Source organism: Labrus mixtus, chromosome 21 (assembly GCF_963584025.1).
Source record: "Labrus mixtus chromosome 21, fLabMix1.1, whole genome shotgun sequence".
Taxonomy (NCBI): Eukaryota; Metazoa; Chordata; class Actinopteri; order Labriformes; family Labridae; genus Labrus; species Labrus mixtus.
This window is the reverse complement of record NC_083632.1, coordinates 19979475-19999191: the sequence shown is the minus strand read 5'-3', so window position 1 is coordinate 19999191 and position 19717 is coordinate 19979475. Positions and strand designations below refer to the sequence as shown.

Here is a 19717-nt window from a genome sequence, read left to right as displayed (position 1 = left end):
AAAGTGTTAAAGACAGATAATTGCTCTGCTTTAATTTGAGGGTCCGTAAACATCATGGAGTCATGAAGAAGTATAATGCTAAAGTCAGGGGCGCTGCTCGTCAGTAGGCAAGGCGGCCCCTGAGGGTTCACAAACTTTAAACCAAAGCAGTGGCCCAAAATTTGCAAATTTTGCAATGAGAGTAGGAAAACACCATCTGGTTGCACCGCTAAGCGTTGCATGCATTATTGCTGGGAAAACCAGAGTTTATCGATGGAAATCAATAAAGAAAAATGAAGGAATTATCCGTCTTTAGGAGAGAAAAAAGAAAAAAGAGGAAGAAGAGGAAGCGTCGGGACACTGGCAGACAATGGTGATGAACGCTGGTTGGATGGTCCCCCAATTAATCTTTGCCTAGGGCCCCAACAGACACTAGAATCCCCCCTGGCTGAAGTCATCATGATTTCAACACCTGGAATTCAGCAGATTTGCCCTTTTTTTTTTGTCTTGTCCCTTTAACTGAAGACTTTCCTGTGAAGGAATCAATCAATCGATATCTTAATAACTCATGATGACTAAAGCACCTTAGTTAAACGTATAAATTCATAATATTAAGATGAATAATGATGATCCTAAGATAATATTTCAAGTCAAGTTCAACATCATCGTTGCATAACGGCATAACGTTTGGCATCAGATGCTTCCTTCATGTGTTTCTATCTTTGGCTCACTTAGAGCTGCTTACGTCAAAATCAAATCTCAACCACTGCCAGATGTGACCGTCTCTTTGCTGGATATATAAATACTGTAAAACCCAAACGAGGCTTTAAACCCACTGATAAAAATGTTTTGGTATCAAATGTCTGAACAGGATTTGAACAGAGGCACACAAAAAAAAAATCATAAATAACATCTTTAGAAGTTGGCCTGGTGTTTTAATGGCAGCATGTTATCATTTATGTTCATTTGTGTTATCCTGAACTCCTCCACTGACCCAGCAGATAAAGAGGGACACAACAACAACTCTTCTTTAATTCAAACATAACGTCGCACACACAGGCAGGCGGGAATCATCAACGAATGTACCAACTAAAAACACACACACACACACACACACACACACACATCAGTCGTACACGATTTCCACAAAAGACTGAGTAGAGAGCCTCTGTGAGAGGATGTACTGTAAATGGGATGCTGCATGTGTATTCATGTGTGTGTTTGTGTACTCACAAAGATTCCAGCTGTTCAGGAAAGCCCTCATAGGGGACAAACTGTACACATCTGGACAACAGATGATGTTTGATGTCAGCAGATGATGTCGTTTTGTGCAGCGACTGATTTCTCTGTGGAACACCAGATGAAAAAAAAAATCATTGCTCCTTTTTCTTATTTCTCCCATTAATTCATGTTTTTGAAGTCGCTTTTTATGAAATAATAGAACTTGGGGTAATATTTGGTGAGACACTGGGCTGAGCAATCTTCCTTTGACTGTTTTGCAACGAGATCCAAAAGCAGCAAAATGTATATATTTTCAGTCTCTATTGCACCTGTTGCCAACAACATGTATTTTCTTATTCCTCTTGGCATGCACAAAACATCAAAAAGTGAACAAAGCCGTCCAGTTTCATCACATCTCGATGAAAAGGTGGTGAATGTATAGTGTGTGAACCTTGCTTCAACCTGGATCTTCCTTGGATATCTCCTTACATGTTGATATTTAAACTCAGTGTGTGTGTGTGTTGTTCCCCAGGACTCTGACGGACCTGCTGAAGCAGCAGGGAGCTGAGTTGAGCACGGTGGATAATGCCACGACCAGTTCACCCAACGGGGGGAGAGCCAACGGCGTCTCGACCAGGATGCCGAGAAGCAGGAGTGGTGAGTCCTGAAGCTGTTGTAAACTACAGTCACATCGTGTCCGCCTGCTGTTTGTTACACATCTATTCAACATCAAAATGTGGCCTGTCAGTACGCAGAATCTTACTCTGTCAGGGGAAATTAAGGTTGCTCTCTGCTTGAATTAAATCCCGGCATTTACAGGGAACAGTTCGATGCATTTTTTTTTCTGTCTGTTTCTTAAATATGGCACTGCACGGTTTCTGAGATGGATTTAGGTAGGCTGCTGTAGAGGAGACACAGTGAGACGGAACAATAAAGCATCCTTATCTGAAAGTAGAACACATGCTTGTTGCACGTGCAACACTGATACACACACATGCACACACACACACACACACAGAAACAGTTTAATTAGTATGTTAATGTAAGCAGGCTGCGCCCCTACAGGCAGCATGTACCACTTCCATACATTCTCTATACATTCAGATACAGCAGCCTGCATCATAAAACACACACACACTTTTTATATGCATGGATGAAAATAAGCGAGTCGTACTATTTCTCATGTTTGGACTGTTGTTGTTTAGTTGATAGTGTTGCTAAGAGCAGCTGTGTGCCCCCATATGTGGGTATCATGTCCGCTTGTGAGGCTGCCCTTGAACATATGAGTGTGTGTTGGTGCTTGCGTCAAAGGGAAAGAGAGGGTGTGCAGTGTTTGATGTGAGCGACCCCCTGCAGTGTCAGTCTTGCATCTCTTGCTTTGTACAATTTGACACACTGCTAATGAAGTGATATGACATGACACACTGAATGTGCTGGGTGCTTTAATCTCGGGGTCTCATTGATCGTGTTCACTTGAAAAGGGCAACAGTCAAGCTGGAGCTTAAATTTTTTTTAAAAGAAGAAGAGGAAAATAGATGTTTGTTTGGTCTTATTAATTTATCTCTAAGTTGCTAAGTAATTGTTGCTCCTGGAGAAATCCTGCAGTAGAGTAAGAAGCACCGACAGGAACAAGCAAGAAACCTATCGAACGGTGATTGAGCGAAAAGAACGGAGTAACAGAAGTTCACGGGTTGGTCTGCGATCCTACAGAACTCCACAGCCCTGCGGTTTTATCAAATCATAAATATTAAAGGACATGTATCAGAATATCTTTGTCACTAACATGATCTCTGCTCGCTGATGGGAAATGTGTGAGCTTGTTGCTATGCTTATAGGCGGATAGGTTAGATGGATCAGATTATCTTGCAGAGTCTAGTATCATGGCAGGAGAACTGACCATTTCTGCTGGTCAAATTAAAATGCACACTCAGCAGAAACATCAGCTGTTCAGAAGAAAGCACGTAATGTTCATAAAATGTGTTCAGTAAGATTTTTTGCAGGTATTTGGATTCAGATTTGAGCCTGCAGAATCTAGACTGGTGAGTAATGAGAAAAATCTGAAATTGTATAACTGAAAGAAACATTTTAACCCCGAAATTCCACCAGATGCGTGTTTGGTCCGTCTCCAACTCCGTCGGTCCGAAGCCTTCTGCAGCAGATACGCAAGGCTTCTATTTTTGCCGGATGCCGGAGCACGGCGCATCAATTTACCACAGATAAGATCGAGTGGGGCGGGAAGTCAGACATGAAACAACGTTAACAACGTTGTTCTGAACTGTTAAAACAGAGTGTTTTGTTCTTAAAATAAACCTGATATTTTAATATTATTACAGTGTCTGACTTCCCGTCCAGCTCAATCTTTTCTGTGGTAAATTTTGATGCGCCGTGCTCCGGCATCCTGCAAAAAAAGAAGCCTTGCGACCAAATTTCCACCAGATGCTTGTTTGGTCCGTCTCCGCTCTGTTACAGCAGCAGAGCTGATAGATTTCACTTTATTCAATGTGTGTGCTTCCACTGGCTCCGCTGCGATGCATCTCAGCTCTATCTAAGTAGCCCAACAGTCCAGAGCCCTCCGTAGCAGATACGCACGACTTCTATTTTTGATACTCTTGCAATCAGAGTAGTCGCTCCCTGCTGGCCAATAAAATGAATGAAGGTGTAAGGCTGTAGAGGACACATACACCTCATAGAAAGTTAATTGTATTCAATGACCAAAAAGCTAACAGCTGTAGCTCCAGGAGTACATGTTGCCAGGTCAGTTAATGAAGTAGCAATTTTCCTGTAAACCACGGCCTCAAAAAACTCACAATTTATCATTTTCTCAACTTTCAACAACTTGCTGCCTCTGAACAGCCCCAGCCTCTGCACCAATCTACAACATATCAGACAATTCTGTCCATTAACAGAATTTTCTCTGTTGTGAGAAAATTCAGTGATGCACAACATCACATTAAGATAATGTCCAAGTTTCATCTCCCCTGATGGAAAGTGAGAGGATGCAGAGGAAAGGTGTAGAAATAAACGTCCAAATAATAACATAGAAGCATTTTATCAACTCCGACTACCGACAACCAGGCTTTCTTTATTCTCCTTTTCTCTAAACTTTTTGTTGAGCTCACTCCCGCTGCTTTGCCTGTTGCCTCCCTCACAAGCTTGAAGTCTCATGTAGTTGTCGACAGCATGCAGAGGAATTTTTAAGTCTCCCACCGCTGAGGACTGAAACGATCATCCAGCAGCCTCTGGGTGTGTAGACGTCCTACAAATTCTGAATGTTTTTCATGCACATGGTTGAGACTTGCAAAAGGACCAGCATGTAGAAGAAAAGTTTTGATTTAAATGAAAAGAATCAAAGTGAGTAAAGTAAGTGCGGGACATATAGCCGAGTCCATTTGTTAATGTGAAGTGACAGAAGCAAAAGGCAGGGGACTTAGCAGGGAAATCAGTGTTGATGGAGTTACTTATTGATGCAAATCTGTTCCATATTCATGCATGTTACACCCACAGTATGTCCACTGGCTGTTTGTGAGCAATAAAGTCGGACAGAAAAATAAATTGTCCAGCGGGCTGCTTAGTGCTTCCAAAACAACAAACAGAAATCCTTATAGCGTGGAGGGAGAACTCACTATGACAGGTACTGTCTGAGAGAGAAAGTTAAGCTTAAATCAGAACTCTGCCTGAAGAATATCTTATAATATGTCACCTGAAATTAGTCCACACATGAATTGGTTCTTGGTCATTTCATGGTTTTCAAAAAAAAAAGAAAAAAAAGCTCATGGGTTGACATTTAAGGGTGGACACAGCCGTGCTGCACATCATGAATCACCTCGCTCTGTCAGAAATCTTCATCCTCTGTTCATCCCCTGACACAGTCATGTCTGAGCGCTTCGTCTTTTGCTTTATTTTAGGATCATTTGAATGAAACATGGCTCACGATGTATGAAGGGAAAGTGTGCTGCAAAATAACCCCCTAATTAAGCCCCAGCAGAAAGTGGAACACGACATAGATTGCCGGGTCAGAAAACAGATGAACAGTATTGGTTTTTCCACAGCAGACAAAGATGGCGGACCAGAGGCCTTTGGAAAAAGTCATGCTCATTACACACACAGTAATACATTTGAACTGATTAGAGGTAAGTGTTTAAAGGCCCTCTGACCTCTTTCTGTGACTGACATTCATAGAGACTGAACAAACACAATTACATAAAAAGGAAGGGCAGACCCAAACAAGTCCAGTTTTAAAAGATACTCAAATTTAAATGAGGAATTAAAAACAAGGACTGAGGTCAAAATATGATTTTGTTTTGCTAATTAACCTCTTCTCAGCCATGCATTTATTAAGTACCTCTAATTTGGAAATATTGAACATACTAGACCTATATTTCTGAGACAACACAACACTTATACTCTTATGTACAAGTATGGGACGGTAGTGTCTGTCGTCTCTCACAACCAGAGGGTCCGGGCTTCGATCCCCAACTCCTGCAGCCATGTGTCCGATGTGTCCTTGGTCAGGACACTTAACCCCAAGGTGCTCCCATTGCTTGGTGTGAATGTGTATGAATGAGATGAGTAAACACTGATGGACACTAACCTTGCAGCCTCTGTCATCAGTGTGTGAACGTGGTGTGAACGTGTCAGTGTGTCAGTGTGACCTGTGGTGTCAAAGCACTTTGAGTAGGCAGAAATCTAAAAAAAAAAGTGCTATATAAGCTCAAGTCCATCTACCATTTACAAATATACAAATTTCAAAAAAATATTTTTAAAGCTAAAACAACATGCTCACAAGGAAGAATTTGTACTTTGTGACCCGAGTGTTACACTTTGGTTGATTTCAGCTATTTAAAAAAAGCTTTCTGGTTTACATCTGGGAAACCCCCCCCCCCCCCTCGCCATATAAATGCAAGGTATTGTTTGTGCTTTCAGGCCTATGAGTGAGAGTATAACAAGTCTCATGAAACATTTATAAATAAATAAATGTATCTTGAGTAAACAAGATAAAGAAGTCGTGAACTTAACACAACAGCTAAAAATTACTCGTTATCATGGTAAAATGGAGTAAATGCAAAGTTTGGTTGCATGTCCTCTTAGGGCTTCCACAGAACTGATTTTTTTCATGTATTGACCAATTGTTTTTTAAATTGTGACTTCAGTTTTGGGATATTTAAAAAAAAAATTCAATTCAATGCTTTCTTGTAACATACATACTGTACATTCAGTGGAACAGAGTCGCGCTACTCAGGACCAATGGGCAAATAAATGAATGACATTCCTAAGAACATCCCGTTTAAAAGCAGTTAAGACAGCAAAGACTTTTAAAGCAACAGCTAAGAGAGAACTATTCTAAAAAACACTTGCACGACCAGTGCAATAACTAAAATGAGGCATAATGTATAAAATATAGTATGTTAATCATTTAAAAGGTAGCATGTTATGTGGATGTTCAAGAACAGGGTTGTTGCTTGTTTGCTGTTTTATAGCCTGTCTTAGCTTTAATGGAGTGATATCTCCAACCAATCGAGCAGGAGCTCAAAACAGACTGAGAGCAAAGAGTCGCTCACGACGCAGAGGGCTGTGTGTCTTCATCTGCCCTCATGTAGGTCATGAATGGAGGGGAGAGAGACCCCGATGCGCTTCTCAGCCAATCCTTTCCACACACTGCAAAGTGTTCCTGTCAGAGGAGCTGCAGCTGCAATACCAGGATGTGATCCAGCTCATCAAGACACTCTGGACCGTGCCCTGATAAGAGGTGGTGCAGGATGGGGGAGGGGGCCCTGACTCTCTTCAGACCTCTGAGGAAGTGTAACTTGCTTCCTTGACCAGGCAAAGAGAGTCAAGTCAAGTTTATTTGTGTAGCACGTTTAAAACCATCTCAGCGGACCAAAGTGTTTTTACAAATAAGACATGATAGCATTAAATACAGAACAAGAAAAGATAACTAACTGATAATCAGATATTAGATTTGTTTTAGCTCATTTCAAAGGACAAGAAAGATGGGTTATTAGACGTGCTTTGAATGCATTTAATGAGTTTGCGCTTCTGATGACGGAGGTAATTGATTCCTGCAACTTAAAAGGTGCGTCCAGGAGAGATCTTCAGCAAAGTGGACAACAGAAGAAATGTGGTGCTGCTGACCCTCTCTACAGAGGAGCCGCTGATGTGCATGGGAAGTGGTCGGCATTAGATCTGAAAACCACAATTATCTCTCCAGTCTTTTTAACGTAGCGAGAGAGTAGCCGTTGTGTCAATGAATACAAAGCATGCAAGACTCAAACACTTACAGTTCAAACTCAAATGAATCAATGAAATCAGAAATATATTTTCCTCTGGTATTCTCAGGTGATACTTATCTCTTGTTGCTTGCCAAATATACAGTATATCAAAAAATAGACATTGAGTATGTCAGTATAAACTCCCCTGCTTTAGTTCCCTTAGGAAGATCAAAAGAATACATTTCTAAAGCTCGGGGCAGGAACATTTATCCAATCAAATATGATTCAGGTTCCTCAGCCACCACTCATTTATAACAGCACTTAACTGTTAGCTTCTGGGTAGATGACATAACAATATCATGCGAGGTGTCAACATTGTTTACATTGCGTGGTAAAAGTGGAATTTATTCATTTGACCTTTATCTTCCTCGTCCTGATGTTTAAAAAAAAAAAACGAGGCCAACAGCTCCCCGCGGCTCCTTATCGTGCAGTATTTGTTAAGTCACTCAATCTCACCTCGGGGATCCAAATTGCTTTGCTAACTAAACTCCAACTGCATGTTTCTTTCTAAAATTGGGATGTATGTGACCATACGGAAGCCTAACTTTAGTTTCACAGCGCCTTTAAAGGTTCAAAATAGCAAAAGTCACAACATTTGAGAGCCAGGCATGTTTTTTTACATTAACATGTTAAGTGGAGACATGGAGCAGAAGTATTTTGGGTCCAAAAGTCACCAACAAACTTGAGTCATTGCAGAAAGAACGCTTGAAGCCAAAAGCAATGACCTATTTATCAAAGACGACTGCAGAAGCACTGTGGCATGACCCAGTAACAAATCACTCTTCAGAAACACAAATTCCACCTTTTACTCTCACACTGTTATTTTGTTTAAGAGTTGCTTTTTTGGAGCGCTGCACGCCTCCTCCAAAACGCTTTCCCGGTCTCCTCACTCTTCCCCGAGGGCCGTGAGATTTAAAACCACTTATTCCTGTAAATTAATGATCTCAGTTTGAATCTCTGCAACCCTTTCTCGTGTCATGTCGATTATTCTCACATAAGGCATGTGAACCACGACTCAGCAGATCGCACAAAGCTGCGGATTATAGAACACATGGGGGTGGGAGATGGATTTGTTTGTCTGCTCTGCCGCAGTAAATGATGATGCATAAAGACTTTTTTACGTATGATCTCACTGATGACAGACATGCTCCGCTTCTCTCTCTACTCTCTGTGCTCGTAGTTTGTCTCGGGTTTGACAGACGGCATGCGATGAACTCTCTCCTTTATCTCTTTCCCCACGGCACTCAGGATTCCTTTCATGTTGTTTCCCACACAAAAACACAGTCAGGGATGCACATTTTGAACACAAAACACTTGTTATGTGCTGGAACACGTGTTAGCCTCACTGCTTTTCTTAGTGGTTCACGGTCATGAGCAGCCACAATAGTGTAAAGAGCGGGCTGATGGTATAGGACTGTGCGTGTGTGTGTGTGTGTGTGTGTGTGTGTGTGTGTGTGTGTGTGTGTGTGTGTGTGTGTGTGTGTGTGTGTGTGTGTGTGTGTGTGTGTGTGTGTGTGTGTGTGTGTGTGTGTGTGTGTGTGTGTGTGCATGTGTGTGTAGTGAGAGACACAGAAACCATAGCAACATAACTCCTCAACTCCTTTAAAAACTCCTAACTTTAAGTTTATGACCTGACGATGAATACAAATATGTCTCCAAACTCTCTCGTGCGTCATCTGTAGATTCACTGCATCAACAAGAAAAAATGTATTCCTTTCATCTCAAACCTTCACTCTTTGCTACCAGGCCAGTTTGAAAGGAGAGAAGACAGAGCTGGCAGAAGCTCTGCCATTATGTCATGATCAGAAGAATACTGAAATTTGGCTTCCCTCACATCTGGTTTATTTAAAATTTTAAATCTTTTTGATCTGCTGTCACGAGGAGTGACTCCTGATAATCACATGCTCTGCAGAGTGAGAGAGTGTGAGAGACGTTCTCTACCCAGCCTGTTAATGAACGTGTAACGACGAGGCCTACTCATGTCATTATGTTGTTTTAAACACGTTCTTTACATTACATCATACATAAATATCACCTGTGTCCTGTGTCTGCAGGAATCAAACAAATGTAATGAGACTGCCATGCGGTCTTTGTATTCCTGTATCGTCAAATCAACACAGCACTTGCCATGACCTTATACAATTGTGTTTCATTAAGAGGCAATTATTCATGTTTTTTATCTTTCTCATGTTGTTAAGTTAGCTCAGTGGGTACAGTCGGTCATCTCCCAACCGGGGGTTTGATCCCCAGCTCCTGCAGCCACGTGTCCGATGAGTCCGTTGGCAAGACACTTCAGACTGTCTAGTTTTTAGAGTGTGAAGTGGTTGGAATGAAAGTCCCTTTGTCAAAGACGATTCCCCTCTAATATTTAGCTGGTATAGCAGGTTGAGTTAAATGCTAATGCAAAGAATATTATCAGTCAGTGGAAGAAAAAGAGCATCAACCTATGGGTTGGATTCCATACAAGGTTTCTGCCTGTTTACTGAGGGCTTTTTCTTCACTACTGTCCAACCTTTACCACAAATGATGGAGGCACAGCAGGACAGGCAGGTAGCTCAGCACGGCTGTGGATCAGTGAGAGAGTCGGTCATCTCTCAAGTGGAAGGTCGGGGGTTTGATCCACAGCTCCTGCAGCCACATAATCCCAAGTTGCTCCTGCTGCTTTGGCAGCAGCGGCGTGTAAATGTGTATGGGGCTGTATGGGATAAGTCAATACTGATGGACACTTTCGATAGCAGCCTCTGCCATCAGTGTGTTAATGGGTAGATGTGACCTGTGGTGTAAAAGCACTTTGAGTAGTAAGAAGACTAGAAAAGTGCTATATAAGCTCAAGTCCACTTATCATTACTAACATAAAGATGTTGGCCAAATGTACCAGAAACATTATGGTTGAGTTGTCAGTGGAAATAGGAGATAGTTATATGCACATCACTTTTAGGTGCAGGACAAAATCAGCAGACTTAATACCTTTAATCTCAACGGTGAAAAATGATCACCTGAAGAAGATGAGTATTTTAGTAAAGTTGAACAGATCAGACTTTTGCTGCACAGGTTCCGCATATTGCACTTCTGTTATTGAAGCATATTTCACTTTCTGTTCTTACACATGTTAACACTATGTAGCAAGTTGATCTTTTGGCACGTAAGATCTGACAACTTATTTCAACACATCTGAATCATTTTGACAGATGATACAAAAGAAGCCCGACTTTCACCTTAATCGTCCTCTGCCTACGATCCTCACTGAGGGAGACGATGTTAGGTAACTCATTAAGCAGCATTCCTGCTCTCTTGTTCTGCTCTTAAAATGCTAGATGTTTACTCGGTGGGTTTCTTAATGGTGAAATTAACATGTGCAACCGTACTGGAGTTTTAACATCCACAACCCCAAACCACAACCTCTCCAAAGTCCCTCACTTCCTGTTTTATGTATCGACTTGCACACACAGATGCACACACTCTTACACACTTATTCCATTACGCAGGCACGGACGACTTGTACCCTACAAAAGGTGGTCGGCAAAGCAGATGGACTCATTAATATGTCCTGTTTGTATTACGGTATGGCTGTGTGCACATTGCTGTAGTGATATGAGCATGAGCTCATTATTTAGGTTTGGTGCGTACCATTTTCTATTAAGTTTATTCAAGGAGAGTGTGGCGGGAAAAAAATTGTATTTATTGCTTTGGAAATAATCAGAACAGATTCATTATAAGATAAGATCATCCTTTATTGAATATCAGAGGGGAAGTTCGAGGGTTAGAGCCATAAAATGACATAAAAGAGCATGCATACGAGTACAGATACAAATAAGAATTCAATACAAATGAATACACCTATTAATTGCCAAAGAAAAACTATACAGGACATTCAACAAGTTGTGCAGCAAATTAAAGTTATAGTGACCAGTTGTAAGGTAAAGTGACATGGTATGATTAGTAGAAGCAGAAAAAAAATATAACAAACATCTATAATATGACAAGAGAAGAGACAGAGCACAACAATTTCAACTTGGTGTGGTGTGTATGGAATGATTCAGAGAGACAATGATGCGTGAGAGCAAAAAGAGTTCTGCGTGTGGCTGTGTGACAGCTACTCTAATTTATTTATTTTTCCCAAAGCTCAAAGCAAAAGTATGTAAAATGTCTTCCGTAGTAGAGTGCTCAAATATAAACTACTGGGTCATCTTCAGCTGGTGTAAAAGATCCAAAGCTCAAATGTTTCAGTGTTACTCTTAGAAACTGCATTAATGGCTGACTTTTGGTTAGAAAAGTACAAAAAAAGTGTTTTCCTAATCTTCTATTGACAGAGAAAAAAGGCATTTTTTGGGGCTGTCATGAAACGTGGATTCTTTTGTCAAAACAGTTGTAATATTTTTTAAGATTTTTTTTATATACACTTTTGTCTACAAGCAGAAGAAATTGCATGATACATCTACGGATGATCATATTTCTCTTATTTTTGGAGTCTACCATGGTTTTTCTAAACCAAACATCACATACAAAATAAAAATAAAAATATATTGCAGACAACAAAAACACAGGAAGGCAGATTTTTGGTGGGTTTACTTTTTTTTCTCCATGAAAGCTTTTACTGTAATGAGAGTAGAATCAGGACAAGATACATCCTGACAGACCGATGTGAGGGATATATAAAATAAAGAATTTGATTATTTTCAGTGAACAGATTTAAGAAAGTTATTAAATCAAAAATCATTTTAGAAATGGATTTAAATATACAGTTCTTATGTGTCTTATCTTGTCATATTTTTTGTTGCTCCAATATCTTATAAGATATAATATATAAGAATGAAGAAAAGAGGATGAAGACGATGATTAGAAGTGGCTGCTAGATGATGCTGGCTATGATGAAAGAAGTGATGATGATGATGATGATGATGGTGATGATGATGATGGTGATGATGATGACAGTATAAAAGGGATTTTTTTTTCTCATAAGCAGCTAATCTGGCAAATTCTGAGAGGTCAGCACTACTGGATGATACAGTGATCACACACACACACACACACACACACACACACACACACTCCATCCATACTGTAACTAATCAGCTTAAACTACAGCGTGTGTGTGTGTGTGTGTGTGTGTGTGTGTGTGTGTGTGTGTGTGTGTGTGTGTGTGTGTGTGTGTGTGTGTGTGTGTGTGTGTGAGTGTGTGTGTGTGTGTGTGTGTGTGTGTGTGTGTGAGTGTGTGAGAGAGTGTGTGTGTGTGAGTGTGTGTGTGTGAGTGTGTGTGTGAGTGTGCATGTGTTGAACAGTGATTAAGGTAGTAAAGGATCAGGGTTATTAGAGTAAATGTTGTTACTGTAAGGACTAACTCCTGACATTATCCGACCCTCTGGCTTCAGGATCATTTTCTAATTCACTCCAGAACATGCTGCCTCCCTCCAACACTCTTTCGTTCTCTCGCCCTCTCTCTTTTTCCCACCGCCTCGGAGTCTCTGTTGCTCATATAAATCACACATGACTCTCCCAAGTGAGTGTGCGTGTAGTGAAGAGTATTTCTAATTTTCTCCTGTACTGTGTCTTTTTTCACCTTAATGTCACACACTGATGAACTCTCACAAACACACACTTATGAACTTGTAGAATTGACTTGTTCCACAGCGTTGATGGATGATAAGTGACCAAATGTGAATGAGAAGGAAAGGGGTTTGCTAGGCCGTGTCATCAAAGTTATTAAGTATGCTAATACAAAGTGCTAATAGACGACAGTGTGTCCCAAAGACTTAGATTCGATTTTGGGGGCTTAAATAATTTTTCTTATGAAGACAAGAAAAACTTAGAGAGCTTGTAGGAATCTGGTGGACTTAAGAAAAGCTTACAACAACGCTGACAGCCATGCACTTGCTGCCATGGATGAATGAATGTTTGTAAAACATTGAACAAGGTAATAATGTACAGCCTGTAAATAGGATAATCGTTAGCCAACACCACAAATACACCAGAGATATTAAATTCAGTGGCTTAATAAGCTGAGGTGAAACCTTTCAGATAGCTACAGGTACTCAAAGAAACCACTCCCCTAAATGATGCTTTCCATTAGCCTTAAAATAATTTAAATACTTAATAATTATTCACCCAATTGTAGCTTGGCCTAAATGGTGAAATCAGCTTTAGTAGCTCAAATCTGTTTATTGAAGCCGGCTGAAAACATGTTTAAAATTGTTGGTTATTTAAATAATGATGTTAATGGGAATGGACTCACTTTGTGGCAGCCTCTAGTGGATGTTTGAGGAAGTGTAGTGTTTAGAAAGTTAGTGTTCAGTTCACTTCAGGCCTTGATTGTTTAATTCAGTCAAAAGATCTGATGGTTAATCACATGTAGATGTTCGGACACAAACACAAATTTAATATCTTCAAACTAATACAGTGTTTTACCTTTAATGTTGTTGCTGTCACCCAAATGACCTTTATGACATAAAGTTGCCTGGGTGAGCAGGAATGTTTTTGTTTTGTGTGCGTGTGTGTGTTTGTGTGTGTGCGTGTGTGTGTTTGTGTGTGTGCGTGTGTGTGTTTGTGTGTGTGTTTGTGTGTGTGCGTGTGTGTGTTTGTGTGTGTGTGTGTTTGTGTGTGTGTTTGTGTGTGTGCGTGTGTGTGTTTGAGTGTGTGCGTGTGTGTGTGTGTGTGTTTGTGTGTGTGTGTGTGTGTGCGTGTGTGTGTTTGTGTGTGTGCGTGTGTGTGTTTGTGTGTGTGCGTATGTGTGTTTGTGTTGACGTCCATGAGTGCAACATGTGTGCCCATCTCTTCCCGGGGCTGATATCTAGTGCGCTGGCTGCATCATTAATGCTAATAGCCATGCAGGGCTTCTCCCTCTCAGCTAGTTTGTTCCACTGTTCAATGACTTAATTTAGCACAGGACGGACTTGCTAACGGGGGGCGGGGTGGACTGCTGTCTCACCCAATGTCCCAGCCTCAAGGGGAAAGAAAAAGGGGGTTAAATAAAAACAGTGAACCACAACAGCCTGCATCCAACAACCCGACCCTGTACCTGCTACTAAAGTAATAACTATAATGTTCAGTAGCATCGACAAAAATCTTCATAAACAGACGACAAACAAATAATTCAACCATGTCAATCTTTTGAAGTGTCTCATAAGGTTCACCCGGTGATGCTCATAGTTTGTTTTGTACATGTATTGTTGTTTTTACTTGTCACAAAAATGCACAAATAATAAATAGAGGAAACCAATCCTTAGTGATAGAACTCAATGTATCCAGAACATTTAAAAAAAGATTGTTGGACTGAGGTCCAGTACCCACATCACGTATTCTGAACACCTATCAGCGCACCCATGGGTGTGTTTTGCCTTAAAATGAGGCGTGGTCAGGCAACATGGTGGCACTTTGGTATCTCAAGGCAGCAGAAAGGGACCCTGCCATTGACCGACAAAGACCTTTATTCTAAAGTCAATAATGCAGTTTTTTCCTGCTATCTAAGGGGCTCATTAGTAAGATTGTAAGATGATGCTGTGATAGGAGACTAATTATTCTCCTTTGCCACTTGCTTCTTACGTTGGATCACTTTTCCGTGATTGTGAAATTCATCTAGTAAGGGGGTCTCACATGTCTTAAATGAACTTTGCCATGTGCTTAAGACAATGCAAAATGATGTTTAACCACCTTTTATTAGTTGTTTTATTTGACATACTGTCTGTTGAGTCAAACACTGTTGGCACCTGCTTTGGAGGTAAGATAGTCCAAAAGACTGCATTTTTACAGTGACGTTTGTTTAAGGGTTACTGTTCTCTGATTCTTGTGTGAAACTACAAATGAATATTTTGATATGCAGGGCCCGTTACCAAGCAGCAGTGTTTGACTAGTTAGGATTTTCAATTCGGAAATTTGTAATTACATTACAAGGCATCGAACTTTTGTTAATGTAACAGGAAGACTTGTTGGGTTTAGGCTGCAAGCAAATACTAATGAAGCTGCCATGTGAAGTCTTCTGTGTGCACAGTATGCTATGTACTTGAAGGTGACAGGGTGCATATCGAGTGGAAGAAAGTGTTGTCCAGTAAGGCGGTACGGCTCATTTTTGCTCCGGGGCTACCTACAGGGTCAATCCAGCCATGGTTCAAAAGCTGCATTTTTTAAATGTGTTCATCATCAACAGAGCAGCTATAGTATGATTATTGTTCTCTTTAATTCTAAGTAAGTTAGAAAATACCACGACCTTGACAATTTTCTGAATGTTTTTTCTCTTTCTGCTTGTCCGTCAACAGAACAGCACCATCTGAATAACTCGGCTTACGGGCAGTTTGGACAAGGACTTCCACATCCTCACAGCAACCACAGCGCTGTGGGACTCAACAAGTACACCTCCCTCAAAGCTGTGGGTAAGTTGGACACGAAAACAGATACCAAATGATGCTGACTCCACCTGACACAGTAACCTTTAAAAGTAGAGTAGCAGAGCGGGTCTCTCCGATGTCTGAGAGGGGGCACACGATGTTTCCTGTTTGGGCCCCGTGGTGTGATCAACGACCGTCTCTTTATGTGACTGATGTCAGTCATAACAGTTCACTTTCTCTTCAGTTCCACGAGGTCAAGACAAAGCCAAGGGGACTGTCTGATAAGAGGGTCAGAACTCAATTAATGGGAAATCACTGTGCACCAATATTACAAGTCACTGCCAAAGACAGCTCTATAAAAAGCTTTTGGTAACAGGAGGAGAAATCCTGGGGAAAAACATGAAAATTCAACTTTCTCACCATGAAAGCATCATCCTCTCATGAGTATAATTTTCATAAAATACTCCACATTTCAAACTTAAATTTTACTACCTAAAGGTGGTTTCTCTGTAATACATATAACAGTCATGATAGCTTCACACTCCCAGATTTAATTTAAGGTGTTCATAACTAGACAAACTGTTCCGGCATCTGACTTGCACTTAAAGAAACTATCGCTTTAGTGTGTTTAGGAATGAATTAACTATAGTGAGATGTACATACTTTATATGTAGTATGAGTTATACTTGAAATGGTAAATGTTGTATTGCAGGTCACACCTACCCATTCACACCCCTTTACACACTGATAGCAGAGGCTGCTTTGTAAAGTGTCCAACAGAATAAACTAATCCTCTTCATACACATTCAAATGCCTCCAATGAAGCAGCCGGAGCAACTTGGGGTTTAGTGTCTTGCACAAGGATTTATCAGACTTGTAGATGCAGGAACTGGGGCTAAAACGCCGGACATGTTGAGAGAAGACTGACTCCACCACTGAGCACACAGCCGCCTCGCTGTTTGTTTAGAATGACATTCAGACCGGTCATTGTATTGGCCTTTTTTTTTGCTAAAACTTTCACAGCGGTAAAATGCAGCACTAAACCTGTTATGGTCACAGTAACTGATGGCACAAAATAATGATACAAATCCAACCACTATATATATATTTTTTTTTTTGCCATGCAATATTTTTAATGTCCTTTTTGTTTGTCTTTTTTTGTCTTTTTTTCGTACAGTCTTTCACTTTATGTTTGCTTCCAAATATTAATGATCTACACGCAAACTAAGCCAGGACAAAAAGGCTGTAGGGTTTAAGACAGGTGATTTCTACAGACAGTTCAATGTCAGCAGAGGTCACACACATGTTGTCTGTGAAAAGTAGGTGTAATACTGTACTCAACATCAGACCTCAGGCATCAGGTTAGAAAGAATTCCTTCACAGCAGGTAGCCACGGGCAAATCACTGCATGTCAAGGTAGATTCTCATAATCGTCCATGAAGGGTTAACTGAGCACGAGTATGACTTTGATTCAACAGCATATACAGTGTACACACACACATGTGTTAGAGCTCTTGTAGGTGTAAAGGCATGTACACACACTTAAGCTATGGAGGTAAATTGCCTCTCTATGGGCGTGAAAACAGTGTTTGACCTTTAGCTAGTACTCATCAACCTCTAATCACGTTGCCATACCTGTTAAGCTTTCCAATCTAGCATGGCATGCATGCAGTTAACAATAATGAGGGATTAACATTTCCCACAAAAAAAGAAAAGAATGGTAATCATGGAATTTAAATCTGCTCTGAATTTAAGACGGTGCGTTAATATTTCCATTTCATCTGTCGTAGATCTATTTTGTCAACTGAGAAAAACTACCTAGTACAGAGAAAGGACTCTAAATGACTCATTTACTTTCAGACTGAAAATGATGAAAACACACACAGAGAGACAAGGTTACTGTTCATGTAGCCAGGAAGCTAGCGGCACTGACCTCAGTTTTAAGTTTATTTAAATAATTCTTGGTGACATTCATGCCAGCCCATGACACAAACACACACACACACACACACGCACACACACACACACACACACACACGCACACACACACACACACACACACACACACACACACACACACACACACACACCGACAAACACACACACACACACACACACACACACACACACACACACACACACACACACCGACAAACACACACACACACACACACACACACACACACACACACACACACACACACACACACACACACACACACCAACACACATACACATGTGCAAACTCGTGTCTGAGGGCGAGGGTATTTATAAACATTCATTGCTACATTACGTCCCCACATTCTGACACTCATACCTTTACCTTCATATCCATTGCAATCCTCAGCTTCTGCCTCTCCTCGTTCGTTCGCCCCCCCCCGGGCCTCCTGCCCGCTCATATCCACCAGAAGAAGAGTACCGCTTGTATTCACCTTTAGGGCATCCACCAATTGGAAATACATAAATCACCAGTTTTCCTCTTTGATCTTCTTCAAACACTCCCTCTCTCCTCCTGACTGTCCTCCACCTTCTTTGGATTGCTTATAAGTTATTTATTTACACTCATCAACAGCCATTGTTTCTAAAAAAAAAAAAAATCTGGACAGAAGGTCAAATTTAAATGTTGAGAGAGAGCTGAATCCTTTTTTTTTTTGTGCATCTGAAGGCTTGAATTAAAACATGCCCACCATGCACAGATTCTACTTTTCTTTATTAATCTCATGTGCTGCTTTGTCTTGTCTACCATTCATTTATAATGATCATTTATTTTATTGTGTCTGCTTTAGAGATGTTGTCTCCTGCAATGAAACCATCACTTACTGTTATATGTGGTACTGTGTTTTGTGTTTTCCTGCTAGCATTGAGCATATAACAAATACTTTTGCATTAACATAACATGAGAGTTGCAAAGTGTAGAGAAGATAAAATATACTTTATCATCCCCAGAGGGAAATTTGTCTTGGACTCTGTTCTGCAGTTGCAAGAGAATTAAAAAAAATACATAAATAGAAATCATACAAAACATTTAACAATTCCACAAACATAAAAAATACCTTCCTACAGCAGTGACATATTGTACGGCCATTGGCACATCCTACATTACCTGTTATTCAGAATATTAATGGACATCGGCAGGCATGAATGTTTATAGTGGTTCAGCCTGGTCTGAGGGACCCTGAAACTCAGAGTGAAGGATTGTGGGTCGGGTCAGACACTATTTTCTGTGCCTGTCTAACAACCCACTGTTCATTGAGTTTTTGTAGATAGAGATGTTTTTTAACACCCATGATTTTCATTGTAGTCTGATGATGAGTTATTAGAGATTTCAGCTGAACAGAGAAGTGACCACACCGTGCTGTCATCTCGTATCTGATAATGCTTTCCAAAACAGCAGAGTAAAACAGTGACATACATTTCTGCTGAACTCCATAGACTCTCAGTCTGCATAAGAAGTGCATACACTGCTGAGGTACTTACAGAACAGACCTGTGTGATGGTTTCACTGTGGATGACCACATGTTGATGGTCCCCCACTCCACTGGTATCAAACGACAACAAAACAAACAAACTGACCTAGTAATGTAAGAGAAAAAGCTGTAACTTATCAAAGAACATCATCTAACATTAGTCACCATAAGCTGAAGGTCATACCAGACCAAATAGGGCAGAAGCAGCAAACCCCTCCGTGTATTAAATAAAGCAAGTGTGGGTTTTACTACTTAAGCATTCTAGTCTCCATTAACAGAGATTCTTTATTTCTTCTTTTAACTTCCAAGGTCTGAAAACTTTTTTAAATACTTACCGTAGTCGGGGAAGAGAAGGGGACATTGCCGACAGTTTGGAGCCAGGAGGTCCTAATAAATGCACCGGGGATTAAGTCTGATTCAGTCTCCAGTGTTCCTAAAATGACAGACTCTGTGTTCGCACATTGGC

At 40.7% G+C, this 19717-nt stretch overlaps 1 protein-coding gene across 1 annotated transcript in view; it reads left to right on the top strand.

The window, feature by feature from the left end:
- shisa8b (shisa family member 8b) overlaps positions 1-19717 on the top strand; it is a 38790-nt gene that overhangs the window by 12786 nt on the left and 6287 nt on the right. Inside the window, exons 2-3 of the mRNA XM_061028843.1 lie at positions 1733-1857; positions 15716-15829. Of these exons, the coding sequence (XP_060884826.1) occupies positions 1733-1857; positions 15716-15829 (239 nt within the window). The remainder of the gene's footprint in view (positions 1-1732; positions 1858-15715; positions 15830-19717) is intronic.